Source organism: Epinephelus moara, chromosome 16 (genome assembly GCF_006386435.1).
Source record: "Epinephelus moara isolate mb chromosome 16, YSFRI_EMoa_1.0, whole genome shotgun sequence".
NCBI lineage: Eukaryota > Metazoa > Chordata > Actinopteri > Perciformes > Serranidae > Epinephelus > Epinephelus moara.
Genome location: NC_065521.1, coordinates 32,285,842 through 32,301,370, shown reverse-complemented (window position 1 = coordinate 32,301,370; position 15,529 = coordinate 32,285,842). Strand labels below are relative to the sequence as shown.

At 42.9% G+C, this 15,529-nt stretch overlaps 1 protein-coding gene across 1 annotated transcript in view; it reads left to right on the top strand.

The window, feature by feature from the left end:
• The first annotated feature begins 9,077 nt into the window (after positions 1-9,077).
• fgd (faciogenital dysplasia) overlaps positions 9,078-15,529 on the top strand; it is an 86,513-nt gene continuing 80,061 nt past the window's right edge. The window contains exon 1 of the mRNA XM_050065415.1: positions 9,078-9,392. Coding sequence (XP_049921372.1) covers positions 9,371-9,392 — 22 coding nt within the window. The 5' untranslated portion in view covers positions 9,078-9,370. The remainder of the gene's footprint in view (positions 9,393-15,529) is intronic.

Genomic DNA, 15,529 nt, shown 5'->3' with positions numbered 1-15,529 from the left:
TGTCCATCCTTCCCATTCTTGTGAGCACGATGTCTCAAGAACTCCTTGAGCAAATGTTTTCATATTTAGCACAAACGATGATGAATGAACTGATTAAGATTTGGTGGTCAAGGGCCAAAGGTCAAAGGTTAAGATACAGGAGTGTGAAAACAAGAACCACTCGGCTGTTGAACAGTTTTTCCCCACAGCAATTAGACTGCTGAATCAGAACAGGTGAACATGGAGCTGTTTCCACTGGCATTTTATTCATATTATTTCATATTAATTATTCTCTTTTAGCCTCACAGTTTTAGCTTATTTACTATTGCTCTTATTTGTATTGACATATTGCACTGAAGCATATTTATGGATTGGCGGGGTGTGTGAAACACTTTGGATTTTTATGTGGAGCATAAAAATGACAAATGAAGAAATCTGAATCTGAAAAGTCACTGTGACCTTATAAAACAGAGGAAGACATACCCTAATTATAACATAATTTCACACAAATGTCTAATAGGATAAAATAATAAAGTGATGACATGTTATATACAAAAGGTCAAAAGGTCAACTTCACTGTGACATCATAATGTTCTGTAAAAATACTTTTCTTGCCATTACTCAACGTCATAACTCAGGAACAGATGGGAAGACATTTGATCAGATACTGAATTGGTGACACTAATCTTGGGTGTCCACCTTGACACTCTGCTGATTGCACAGATCTTCTGTGCTGCCGGGGGAAGAAGTGTGTGAAGCATCCATGTTTTCACAGACGTGGACATAAACAGTAACTGCAACCTCACTGGTTCGCAGAGGCACGCAACCATGAGGCAGTTTCAAATGTTTTATTGCTACTTTTTGGAAACCTGGGCATAATTCTTTATCAGATTCGACTGCGTTGAGTTACGATCCAAATCCATCTCTCTGTCTTCCAAATGACAATTTATCCTTTACTCTTAAAGTATAACTTCAGCATTTTTCAACCTGACACTTAATATCTTTTAGAAAACACCAAACTACGTTCAAAATAAACTATTCTGATTATTATACTTTCACCAGAACTCAGACATGTTTTCCACTGTTGTTTTCCTGCAACAAGTGACATCTTGTGATTTCTTGTGATATTATAGAAAGAGACTTCTACTTAAAGAGGCATTAACAAACAGACCAGATCAAGTGAAAGGTAAAAAGACACTAATAATAACCACTTTTAATGGACATACAGTAACGATGTTCAGTTGCCCCATATGCTTCCATTACAGCTCGCTCTGTGGCTGCCGGCCGCTGCAGGCTCCCTCAATACTGGACCACTTTCAAAAATTGTTATTCACATCAGTCTCTTTGATCAAGTTACTCGGGTAAATAGGGTCCAGGTTGAAAAATGCCAAAGTTATCCTTTAATCAGTGTAGGATGCTGCAAAACAGACAGTTTTACAAATGTGGTCTCTCTTTGTGGTTATACTGAATACTGGCCTTTAATAAAATAGTAACGTTGGAATGTACAACAGTTCAAATGAATAGAGTGTGCCCTAAAACAGTAATGACATGGCAGTAATGGCATCTTGGTAATCTATAGGCTTAAATGCCTTGACCCTCAGCTGACCTCTTCTTTGTTGTTCTTTTTGTTTTGGCTGATTTGGTGATTTTGTATATGCTGTGCCTAAAAACAAATATTAAAATATATATATATATATAGCTCCTCCTCCACAGCAGCAGCAGATGAGGGGTTAAGCAGTGAAGTATATGGTCTGCAGTGCTGGTGTCTCCTCAGAGTGTTCCCTGCTGGAAGCTAGGGGCAGGGGAACTTCCCAGCTGTCTGAGCGGCTCCAGGACATGATCACATTTCACACAATGCACAAAAACACTTCCACCACCTACTCCCCCCTCACTCCAGCCCTCCTCTCTCTCTCTATTCTCTGCTGTCTCACTTAAACCTCGCTCCTCCCTCTCCCTCCACAGCCTTTCTCCATTTCCCATTTCTTTTCCTTTCCTCCCCTCTCCCTGCCTCCTGGAGATATACACCCACACACACTGATCCGAGCCAGTTTCTTCTGACCTTCGGTGCACCCAGCACTTCCTGTCCGGGCTCTAGAGACCGGCGCTCTGCCCAATTAATGCTGCAGTGAGTGTTTTGCAGTTGTTTAATCTGGAGGAGAAATGCTGCTGGGCTCTTTTGAAAACAAGCTACACTTGAATTTAAGAGAAACGTAAATTCAAAAGACTGTTTGCCCAAACATTCTAAAAGTGATTTGTAGTGATACACATGTGATTAAATAAATTATTTCAACTTTTAAATGTTGGACCGATTCTTGTCTGGACTTTGGTGAGTAGCATGGTCATTTTACAGGTAATTTTAAACTTGTGGCTTACCCTAAATTAACTTAGCAAAGAAAAGCAATGGATTGGCCTTCTGTTAAAGGTTAAGAAATATTCGAATATCCCACAAAGGTATCTGCACAGTTACATATTTTCATATATTCATTTGCAATCCAGTCTGAATTCTCTGCACTCTGTCGCAGCATGTGAATTCTGGGTGGTTAGAGGTGCCTCTTTTATAGCTGACTCATTGTAGGTGGTGGCTGGAATGTGTGTCATTGAATCCATCGTCACATTAAAGAGAACAGCCTGGGGTTTCTGGGGCTATTCGACCATCTGACAAACAGTTCTGATGGAACAGAGAGGCAAAGTCCCTCCTCTTTCATTGGACCGTCATGGGACCTTATTTAAAAAAAAAAATATATATATATATATATATATATATATATATATATATATGTACTGTAGTCAACAGCCATCCATCCATTTTCATCCACTTATCAGAGGCAGGGTCGCTGGGGCAGTGGGCCAAGCAAAACAAAGCACCTCAGACATGCCTCTCATGTGTTTGTGTCCACTTCCTGTTTGATTTGAAATGTGTTTTCATCGTGCTTAGTGCTCCTTTTACTTCCTGAGTTTTACCACCTTTGTTAATTACCTCATGTGTGTCACCTGTGTCTTGTTCCACTCACCTGTGTGTAGTTAGTAATCAACCCTTGTGCATTGAAAGCCCAGTGTTTCAGTTGCCAGATTGTCATTGTCGCCCCACTGTGTTCATGCTCTCCAGCCTTTCCTCATGTTTGATTTCTTGGTTTTTGACTCTGCTTGAATTTATGGATTTTGCTTTTTGTGTGATTTCCCTGAACTGACTTTTCTGCCTTCGCCGACTTCCGTCATGTGTTTGACCCCTGACCTCCTTAGTAAAGGTTTGGATCTGATAAACTGTTCTTGGTGTTTTGTGTTTTCCTCTGCAACTGAGTCCCAGTTTTGTACTAGGTCATTACACTCTCTGATGCTCTGTCTGTCAGAGCTAGATCTAATGAACGATTCGTAATTTATATGTTATCTGAAGCCTAATTTTTATACAAGTAATATTCCTACTGGTTTAATTAAATAATTTAATTGTATTTCCTGATCTTTGCTGAGCAACAGTTTTGTGTGAAAGTAATTAAAGGCCTGTCCCAAATATTGGCCTGTTGATTTCAGTGATTTAAACAAATAATAGTCCGGGCTATTAATTGAAGTTTTACTATACATAATTAGACTACATAAGTTGCACAGGTGACGTCATAACTTTTTCTGTCACTGAAGATAAGATGCCTGTTTGTCTTGCTTGTTCTTTAATTTCCCGGCTGATTAAAAAAAAGTCAAGGAGTCGCTGGATTAAACACAACAGGTAAGATAAGATCGAAGGAATTCTCTCCTAACAGCTTAACTGACCATTCTAAGGTTCTCAAAGTTTTGATCACTGAGTGCCTTTGCAGGGTGCCAGCATAATGATCAAGGGTCGCCCAGGAAAAGCAGCCACACTGACTTTTTTTGTGACATTTTTATGAGATACTAACACTTCACAAAAACTATAACAGTCGACAGTGATGCAGCCTACATAACACTCACATCACATTCCAGTTTTCTACTTTCTAGCCTAATACATTTGAAAGTAATGAAACAGACAGCACAGTGTTTCACATTGAGTGTACCTACAGCAAAAGCTTCTGCTGGAGTACAGTTACTTGGATAAACCACACACAGAACTGCAGCAAAGCATGATATTAGAGTCAGTAGTAATATAATAATAATGGCAATTTATTACGCTTATTTATGATTATGAAAACATCTGCGAATGATTATTTTGGATGGTGGTGTGTAGCAGCCTGTTGGAGCCAGTATACCGTATATTATGATTACTGTCTTGAGTATTGTACGAAGTCTTTGATCCAGTGTAAGGTCCTCGGAGGCCACCTGAAGGGGGGGACTTAGCCTCCCTATACACTGGCCCATTACAAAAGATTTATTGGAGATTAACTTGAGAGAATAAGTTCAAAACCAAATGAATATCACACTGAGTGAGTCTCTAACAGCAACATGTGATTAGTTGGACCTTACAAAATGATGTTCAATGAAAATGTTCTTGAATGGATACTCCAGAAATTTAGTATTGCACGCCCATACAGTTAGAGGGACATGCAAATGACAGATTAAAAAAGAGAGGTCAAAATTGAAGCAGCACAGGCCAATATGCCCTGACTTTTAGTGCCTTGTGAGGGTCAAGCTATAAAAAATGCTGGATACTACACCTCCCATAATGCAGTATGGTTGGTTTTTGGACAGCTTCTTTTTGGAAAGCACACGCTTGTGTGTACTACATCATTTTTATTTTAAATAGGCATCATAAAATGAAAATGTATCAGTGAGGATGTAGCCCAATACTCCTCATGGACTTCATATGTAAAACCAGTGTTCCTTTAACTAAACATACAATAACTGATTTTAGAACGTAGCTAACAGTAAGAAAAAAATGTTTTACCTCTCATCATTCAACACAGCTACAATATCACCAGCTCCCGGCCCCTCCCAGGATTAAAATAACCTGGAATCAATTACATTAATTATCATGACACTCACGCAGCCTGTGATTCAGCACACTGAAACCAGTCATTGCCATTCACCATATGCCTCCCTGATTGAATCTGAATGGCAGGACATTAATGAGAGCCAGAGGGAAGAGGTCAAGTCACTGATGATGACATCACCGTAGCAACAGTGGAGCCTTTGTTGGTGCCAGTCTCCTCTTATATCCTCCCCACCCAGGGCTCCACTGGAAATATGGGTCAGTGGGATTCATTCCATGGCATCAGTCCTGCTCTATTAATATTCAGGTGCTGTGATTATGCTGTGGATGGAGAAGGGGGGGGTTCATACAGCAGAGCAGCTGTTTCATGTCTCAGCTGGTGTGCTATTAACTTCCACCACTTGAGGGCCCTGTAATACAGTTGTTGACATCTTCATAAGCAGTCTGAGTCCTTAGAAGTTGGAGCTAGCCTTAAATAGAAGGAGACAGAGAGTGTGTTTGCTCTAACAAAGACTCTTCTTTATGTGTATCCACCGGCTCTGTCATGTGATGAGTCCATGTGGAGCCTACAGGGACAGAGAGCCATGATAAGTGGATCTGCACCCAGTCAACATCACCACCACACGTGCCTCACATGGATTCCCTTCAAGCACACACACACACACACACACACACACACACTTCTGAGCAGCTCTACCAGAGCAGAAACAATACTAGTGAGGATGTTAACAAATTTATGACCTGTGGAGTGTGAGCTCAGCCTTATGATGCATTGAAGCATTCCTTCGTCCTGACACTGGACGCAGGGTGTGAGTGTCCTCCCAACTGTGTGTGACTCATGCTTTATCTCCACCAAACTCTTGGTGTGGTCCCAGAGTGGCAGGTTGCCGCAGTATCGTCTGTGTCATATATAACAGATGAGGTGTTGATTGAATCAGTATGAGGCTTTAATTTGCACCTGAAAAAGAATGAATGACTAAAGACTGGCACCCCAGACTAGAATGTGATTAGTCTTGTGATTGGGGCATTTACACCATGAGGCTTTCAGATAAGTGTAAAAGCACTACGCAGCTCATCTCACACTTATCTGCGTCGACGTTCGCACCTATCTTCCAGCATCTGCCACTCACTCTCCTTTCTCTGTTAATCCTAATTGTCTTTTTTCTCGTATATCTCATTCTGTCTCTCACCTTTCCCCGCTCTCCTTGTAATCCCCTCCCTTTCCTCTCCCTTCCTCCTTCCTCCCTCTCTGTGAATGCTGTTGTTTCCCTCTGCTCTGTGGCTGTGTGTGGAGGAGCCCCAGGGAAGCGGAGGAGAGGATGTATCCCAGGGGGCTGTTTGGTGTTCTGCTTTCTGTGGACCAGCATGCCCCAGATGGACTGACAGGCAGCTCCATGCACTCGGAGGCACTAACAGGGGCCACTGGTCTATTTAAAACACAAGTTCAGTCATCCACAAAACACTCGGCCTTTCAGACTCGGCAATGGCATGTTCAGAATTATTCTCTAAAGCAAAACAAGGGATGTGTTTTCCTTTATTCCTACTTGCTTGTGTCTGCAAAATGAAAGTGCTGTTGTGCCAGTCATGTGATTGGTGTGCAGTCAGTGGGCCGGTATAAATGAGAGGAAGAGGTGATATATAGATCCAGCTTATTACTGAAGAGTACAGGTCAATGAAGTGGCCTTTTGCCGGGCAAGCAGCCAGACAGGGAAGCATTCTCATTAGGGACCCTGCTGTTGTCTGTGTTGATCTCAGGCAGATGAAAAGCGTGCAGCAACAGCGCCGGGCACAAAAGGGGTTAATGATGCGTGGCTGAGTCGACACGCGTTTTCGAAAAGATGGGGGGGCTGTGTGGATAGACAGACACAGAGAGGGGTGAGGAGGGTTGAGCCACATGGTTGTGCTCGTGAAGACTGGTTGAAAATAGTCACATCATGGAGGAAATACACTGACATACAGACAAGCAGTGCTACTGTGAGTGAAAGTACCAACACTAGACTGTTAAAATGCTCCATTGCAAGGAAGAAGCTTTTCCCACGTAGAAGTATTATCAGCCAAGTGTACTGAAAGGAATATTTCACCCCCATAATGACCATTTGTGTATCAATAACTCACCCTGTGTTATTCGTATGTGAATTTATAAGAAAACTGTTTCTCTCACATGCCTCCACAGTGAACGAAGAGTCCAAAAACTAAATAAATATTAAGGTTTTTGCAAAAGAGCATGTGTTTGTGAAGTAAAGATTAGATAACTGAGACTTGGATTATACTGCACAAATTGTGTGGGAGTTTGTAAACAGATGTTTTGACATGGTTTGTCTGTTGTTCGATGAATTTCGGATACTTGGTTCACACAGGGTGAATATTGATATGAAAATGATCATTTAATGGGTGAATCATTCCCTGTGCATCAATGCCTAAGTAGCATTTGACTGCTGTAGCTGAGTGTGTGGGAGCCAGTCAAATAGTTCAGTCCAGTTGTTCCCAACCTAAGAACTGGGCCCCCAAAAGGGCCTCAAGATAAATCTGAGGTGTCAGATGATTAATGAGAGCTGGAGAGAAGAAGGAAAAAAAACAGCTGCACAAATTTCTGTTCATGTTTTGGACTTTTGACATATCTTGGTGTTTTCGGAGAGAGAGATGTAATTTATTGGGCCTCAAAAACTATTAAATAAGACCATCTTAGAAATTTAGAAACAATTTTTGGTAGAAATGCAAACAACTCATAGACATCTGACACACAACACGGTGCCCAAACTGGACGCTGCACTGTTGAGAAGAGTCACAAGCCAAAAGGTCATCAACCACTGATTTAACCTTTAAAAACACATTGTATTTGATAGGATTATCATGTGTTTTTATTCTAAATGTTAATCTGAAAAGTAACCAAGCTGTCTGATACATGTAGTGATGTAGAAATATGAAATAAAATAGCAAGGGTGGATACTGAATGTGCCTTCCAGGGGCCCAGAGTGTCAGGGGCCTTCTGCACAATGTCACTCAAATTAACAGGTTTGTATGTTTCGTTGTTTATATGACAAGAACAAATGCATAAGACATTGCTTCATATGTAAAATACAAAATAGATTCAATGCACACGGGTTTATAGCCATGGCTAATTTGCAACCCCTGTCCCAGGTTAGGTGTAAGATTACTGAGCATAGAGTACGTCAATACAAAAATACAACACAGCATTTATGGTGAAATATCGGGGAAGACTAAGTGGAAGGTGCTGACCAGGAGTCAACAGATGGTTAGCTTAGATATCAACCACAAAGAGATGAGAAGGAACTGCAAAGAGACAACCACAAGGTTACAAAAAGTACCACAATAGATGCATTACAGCTACAAAGAGAAGCGAAACAAGTATGAAGTACAAGTGTGTCCTGCTCCTGTGTAGTAGAGGCGGTGGGGCCTTTTGCATACCTGTGCCCAGGGGCCAACTGTCCTATGATCCGCCCATGCACAAAAGGAAAGCAGTCACAGTGCTTGAGTAAATGCAGACAAGAGATGTGATGCCACTCAGCTGACCTTTATGTGAATACACTGCTTTCAAATAGCCATACTATCTTAATACTAGACTTTGAACTTTGCATGAACAGGACAATACACAAGCAACAGAAACCAAATTTTATGACCATAACGATCTGCAAATTCAAGATTTGTTTTGTCCTTCCTTATTACCCCGTACAATGATTCACAGAGGCAGCTGACAGCATCCATTCAGCTGGCTGCAAAACTCAAGATAATCAATTAAAAGGATCCGGAGATAAGAAGCCTGAGCAGTGACATGGAAATACAGTCCCGGTTAGTATCCCTGTGCCAGGGTTCTTTTTTTTTCTTCTCCACACTAATAGGCAGCTGTGGACTTTTCAAAGCAGAGCTATCTCATGAAATAGGCCTCATCCTTTTCATGACTTCACGTGACAAGCCATGTCTCTGTGACCGCCGATGGGCACATCATGACAGGGGATGAAATATCACTTAAAGATAGAGGCAGTTTTTACGCACACGCGGATAGATGGATTCAGTAAACAGATTTAGGTTAGGTCATTTAAAGTTGTGAGTTAAATGATCAAAATTAACTTGGGTGTTGTTTTTTATAATATTTTATTCAAGCATGCACACTCAATGAATGAGGTTGTCGTGCTCGCGCCTCGCACCGGGAACGCGCATTTTCTTTTTTCCAGCGGCACAGAGCAGAGACTTCTGTTTCTGGAGAGGGAGGAGAAAGGACTACATGGAGGACTACAGTGCGCTGTTTCTGCACAAAATATGACCCGGGTAGAGTCTCTCGCGTTTGTTAGGAAACAATGAAGTGTCCTTAGAGAGTGTGTGTGGCTTTTTTAAATCGGCAAACAGGAAAAAGGGGGCTCAGAAGTGGAGGCGCTCCTCCGAGTTTTAGTCCCCCCGTACGCTGGAGCCGCTGCTGTTGCCAGTTTCTCGGAGAAAAGGACGGATTCAGCAGAGGAAAAAGACCGGAGAAGAACTTTGTGCAAGATGCAGGGGGTTTCAGCAACTGGTAAGTGAATCGCTCTTTTTTAAATAAAGGCGTATCTCTTCCTCTGTGTCTTCTTTTTAAAACAAACAAAACTCTGCGGTTTTGTTCAGTTGTTTCCAAATGGCTACGGCTTGCATTGCGCACAGGATTTGAATTCCAAAATGCTTTTGCCAGCTGTCAACGGGGCAGCTGCAGGCCTGCATCAACTCCGAGACAACGTAAAGAGTTGTTTTGCTCGTCAGACTGCTTCACAAACACTGTGAGACGCACTGAGAGGAGGATTTATGGTCTGTTGGGGAGCCTGAGCTGACATGGCAAGAATAGGAGCCAAGCAGTGCCAAACCCGGGGAGAGGGACCTCACAATTGCCCCAAACTGACGGAGCCCCCAAACACACACACACACACACACACACACACACACAGTTATCTGAATAGTAAACATCTGACCGGAAATCAAACAGTGATGATGCAAATGTGATAATGATAAGCAGAAAAGGAGTCATTCATCCCTCCTTACCTACTGTAGTGTGTGTGTGTGTGTGTGTGTGTGTGTGTGTGGCCATAAACAGCTTCATTGTCCCTGTGTGGAATGATATTTATGTGGAGGAGACTGTGTGTTTGCTGCAGAGCTCATGAGATTAGAGATGTGTTGAAAGTGTCTGCGCCTCTGTCTGTCTGTCCATCTGCCTCGCAGGATGGTTGCAGGACTGCTCAGTGTTTGAGGACGGCCCAGTGTGTGTCAGTGTGTGGTTTCCTTGCTGCATTACTTGCAGATATTTTTGATCACAAGCTCACACCTCTGCAACCACGAAGGAAGGGTGCTTTTTTTTTTCTTCTTTGTGTTTTAATCTACTGTTGATTATGTGCCGTGTCCAGATCATTGTTCATGTGTTGTGTGTTGCATCTTGCATGGTCTCGAGATGACAGATCTGGGGCGTTTGGCTTTATTTTCCCATTTACTAGCCACAATGAGTTGCTGTGAGAACCAAACTCCAGCAAAATTTTAAAATCTTTCACAGAGGCCTTGGAATAAAGTGTGAGCACGCAGACAAAGAAGGGGGAGGGTATGGTGATAGAGATGAAGTGCTGATGGGACGATATCAGGCTGCAGCAGAGGTGAGCTGTGCAGAGAGAGAGAGAGAGAAAAAAGTGTGTGTTTGTTGTGAGGCTCAGGGGAGGAATCGATCTGCCGTCCTCCTGGCTGACTTTCTTTTTCCGGCAGTCCAGCATCGTTTCTCTCCCACACACACACACTCGTTCCCAAGGCCTTGCTCTTTTTTTTTTTTTTTTTTTTTGCAGTTCCCTTTTTCTCTCCCACACTGTCCCCGATCAATCTCTTTGCCTGCCTCAAACCCCCCTCCCCAACACACACTGGAAGCTCTAGTGCTCACTGGAACCGCCGTCAGATGAAATATATCCTATTTCTCTTTTCTGAAGTTCCCTCAAACTCCTTCCACATGGGAATCACACCAGCCCGTGCACTCTCTAATGCTTATTTTGGTGTTTACGATGGGAGGGTCGAAAGGGTTGTAGGCTGCTCGCATCAAATCATCGGAGAATCTATTAAAACAAACCACATCACAAACAAACTGTGGTGGGATAGATAGCATGTCGCTCAGTTCAAATTCCACCTCGATCCTCAGACTTGTTTCCAGCTCAACTTTCCTGACAGACTTCACTCTCAGTCTTCCTCTCTGGATGTGACGTGGGTGAATGTCTTCCCTTGACAGATGTGGGACAATGGTGGTCCACGTGTGGCAGCTAGATGCTCCGCCATGGCTGCCTGTTTAGGTTATTTATTATTAACAAAAGCTATTGGGCCTGTCTGTGTTTAACCAAGCCAATGTAAACATCTCCCCTCTGTGTAAGATAAACACAGAGCCCAGGAGTCAGAGAGGAGGATGGTGAGAATATTATCTTGCCCAGCTCCCCTTGTTCCTGCTTTTTCTTTTTAGCTCAGATGACCCTGCTGTTGCTCCCCCGTGCTTTATGAACTTTGGTTGACTGCCAGAAGTCTTGGCAAGATTGGCCCATTGGTTAGTTTTACCTGTTAAGGAGAGAAACGCAGACCCATGCTGCTCCATGTTAAAGGGACAGTTCATCCCAAAATCAAAAATACATATTTTTCTTCTCACATGTAGTGCTATTTATCAGTCTAGATTGCTTTGGTGTGAGTTGCAGAGTGTTGGAGATATCGGCCGTAGAGATGTCTGCCTTCTCTTGAATATAATGCAACTAGATGGCACTCAGCTTGTGGTGCTCAAAGCGCCAAAAAATACTTTTGAAAAAGCTCAACAGCAATGTCTCTTTACAGAAATCATGACCCACTTACCCAAGATAACCCACAGACCTTGTTGTGAGCAGTTTCATGTCGGAACTATTTTCTTTATAACGAGCTACATCCAACTGTATCACAATGCAGAAAGAAACATGCATCTGCTACTAGCTTACCTAGCACCACTGAGCCAAATAGCATTAAAGCTCAGCCAAGTAGGACGCCATTTTCAAACAGGAATTGTGCAGATTTGCAGGAAAGCCCAATCAGTCTTCTTTCAGCATTGGCAGTATAAAAACAAAATTGGAGAGTGCGGCAAAATGCCACCTACCTACTTTTGTTTATACAGAATGCGCCTTTTTCGGGGCAATGGGCGGCGTGAGCAAGTAACAAAACGTGTAGCTCAGCGTGTGACGTAAACAGTGACGTGGGAGGGAAGCTACGGCTGGTCAGTCCTTCGGCGATTCTCTTGTAAGTTGGCCCGTTCTTCACCGTCCCCGTCATCTGACAATTAATGGCCTCTTCGTTTGCGAGGGCAAGGAGGGCACGCAATTCCTTGTCTCCTCAGTTGCTCATCTTTACAGTGTCTGTCCGGTTTGCGTTTCCCTCTTGCTACTAGCTGCTCATTCCTGCTATCAGCTGTTTCCTGTTTATCCACCGCCAGTGGGTCGCACGTGCAGTGTTAACAGCTCCTCCCACAAGTCATCAACAGCCCCTCCCGTGGCGGAAGGGCGCCTCGTTCTTTTTAAACCAAAAAGGTTCCGCCAATATGACTACCCTACGAGGCGGAAAATTGGGCACCTCGGATCAACTTGCCAATCCAGCTCTGTGTGTCTAAACGCTCGCAGCTTGCCAGCAAAACAGCCCAACATTTGCAGAAAATCTGGCAGTGTAAAAGGGGCTATTGTTTCCTACTCACCTCTCGTCCATGAGTAGATGCACGCTTCCTTCTGTGCAGTGATACAGTTGGCAGGTGTTGTTCGGTAGAAAGAAAATAGTCCCTACATGAAACTGCTCACAACAAGGTCTGTGGATTATGTTGAATAACTGAGTCATGATTTCTGGAAAGACATATTGCTGTTGAGTTTTTCAAATTTATTTGTATTACCCTTTGAGCACCACAAGCTGAGTGCCATCTAGTTCCATTATGTTGGAGAGAATGCAGACATCTCTACGGTCAATATCTCCAACACTCGGCAACTCAGACCAAAACAATCTAGACTGATAAACAGCACTACAGGTTAAAAGAAAAATATGTTTTAATCAGGTGGCACAGTGGTGTGGTGATTAGCACTGTCGCCTCACAGCAAGAGGATTCCTAATTTGAACCCAGGGTGGGGGAGCCCTTCCCCAGAGTTCTTCTTCCTTCTCCCCGTGTCAGCATGGGCTTTCTCCAGGTACTCCAGCTTCCTCCCACAGTCCAAAGACATGCAGGTTAATTGGTGACTCTAAATTGTACGTAGGTGTGAATATGAGTGTGAATGGTTATCTGTTTCTATGTCTTAGCCCTGGGATAGTCTGGCGACCTGTCCAGGGTGTACCCCACCTCTCGCCCAATGTCAGCTGGGATAGGCTCCAGCTCCCTGCGACCCTCAAGAGGATAAGCGGGTAATGAAAATGGATGGATGGATGTTTTCTGGCTTTGGGATGAACTTAAACATTGATTAGAAGTAGTAAGTGACTAGCGATGTGTCTCTGAAGGTTGATCTTCCAGGTGGCACAACGTCTGGAGAAAGCTGAACTCGAATCATTAGACATAAGGTCTGGTTGAAATAAATGGCATCATCTAAACCCTCGTGGGTTAATCTGGTGCTGTTTGTTGCAATGCTAAAGTGAAATGTGAGGGCTGTTTAGTTATATATGAACTTGACACAAAATACAGTAGTATAAAAATAGTGAACTATTTTTAACTAATAGGAAGTGCTTTCCCTTTCCAAAGAAGAAGTAGACACACATTTTGTACCATTTTGGGTTGTATTTAGGCTACCGGCTATTTTCAGACAGTTACCAAAGAGCTCAGTAATTCAGCCAAAGTGCTGTGTCTCTGCTTTAACGTCATGCTATGTGGGTATTGTCAGCTACTGTTTCAGAAAAGCGCCTGGCGTTTGGCTTCATTATATTTGCATTTTTTGGGCATGTGCACTTGATTTTCATAGCTTCGTCTAACAGGCGTGCTCCTTACTGTCTGGAACCTGGTCAGTATGTTTTCATAAAGTCCAAACTCACCTGCCTGCTGTGCCCAGGAACGTCCCAAACACAGCAAGTTAAGTAGAGAGTAAGAAAAGACAGGCAGATGGTAGAATTTCTGCAGATAGATACACCACCACAAACTTCTAGTGGGTCAAATGTGATGATTGAAAGAGGGTTAGGGTTACAGTGACAGTATGCAGCATGTAGATGTCATGTCATCATAGTGAGGTTACAGTCGTTTGGTCCCATCACCTGCACAGAAACTAAAACCTGTGCTCACTTAAAGCATCTGGCACGCTTCACTATAGCCAGAGACACTGCACAGAAGCAGCCAAGAAATTTGCCAAGAAATAGCTCCAACAGATCCCTCCACCTAAAGTCATTCTTCATATTAGTTTAAGTTTGGGTTGATCATGAGATACAACACTAATCAGACAGCTTTAGAGGTGTTTTTAGGTTAAAATGTTTGACTTTGGATAACTTAGGCTGTTTCCCGCACGTCCTGACTCCAGCTCTATAGTTAATGCAAAGGTATGAGATTGATAGGCTATCGATCGTCTCATCTCTTCCTCTGCAAAGAGGCGCATTTCATTAAATGCTGAACCATTCCGTTCTGCTCCGTCAGCGTCGCAGACAGCGGAGTCACACTGCTCACAATGTCAAAAGTGTTTCTAAATTAAGTTCTCAAGGTGACCAGCAGCCCAGTCACCCGATAACTCGGGTGTATTCCAGTAAGCACCATCTCTTAGCATCCCCTACGTTTCTCTCTGTGTCACTGTGTGTATATGTGAGTGTGTGAGACAGCATGACTCAGTTCCAGGCCCATTCAGAAGCTTCAGGCTCTCTCTGGCCTGCCTGAGTGTCACATTGATTTTCCTAATGGTGGTCATGTGCGAGTCCTGCTGTTGCAAAGGCTTCAGCGAAGACGGTGCTGCAGTCTGAGCGTGTGTGAAGAAAACGGGCCTCTGATGTGATTGACCCCTTTTCTGACAGGCCACTTTTAGAAGCTTTATTTTTCGGCAGTGCATGTCCTGAAGGAGTCCCATCCTGAAGCCTTCGCCTGTGCTGAGAATTGACTGTAGATGTCTGTTATCTTCTCAAGTTGTTGGAGTGTTTGTGTTAAATGACTACAAGTCTCTTTGCACTAGATAAGATAGCAGTTTATTAGGTTTGCTGGTTTAACATTAGGCTGGCGTGGCCCAGAAAGCAGCCGTTGGACATTTGTATACACTAGGATGATGACTTTGCACTGGAACTGGTTTGTTATGACGGAGTTCCTACTTCCTATAACCAAAGTGCACAGATTGTGGCGTTATATTGACACTCCTGTTCAACAGGTTCTTGAGTCATTTGCAGGCACGCTGCTGTCAGAGGTGTGTTTTGAATTGTGCTGCAGTTGTTGTTACATTAATATCCAATTGTAAAGCAATTGTTGCTGTGCACGGAATTCAAGAGGAATATTGTCACACTGACACTGACTCACTGCATGTTTTAACACACCAATCTGTTCTCTGTGGTTGGAAATAGTGTTGTCAAAAATAGCTTGTTATTGTTACATATCGATTCTGAATATTGAAATATTTCAACACTTTCCGCAGTATTTTCTCATTTTCTTTTATTGTTAATGTTTACTACAGTCATTCTGCTTTTCTTTGCTACTAACCAAAACATGAAAAGTCATCGTCATTATGT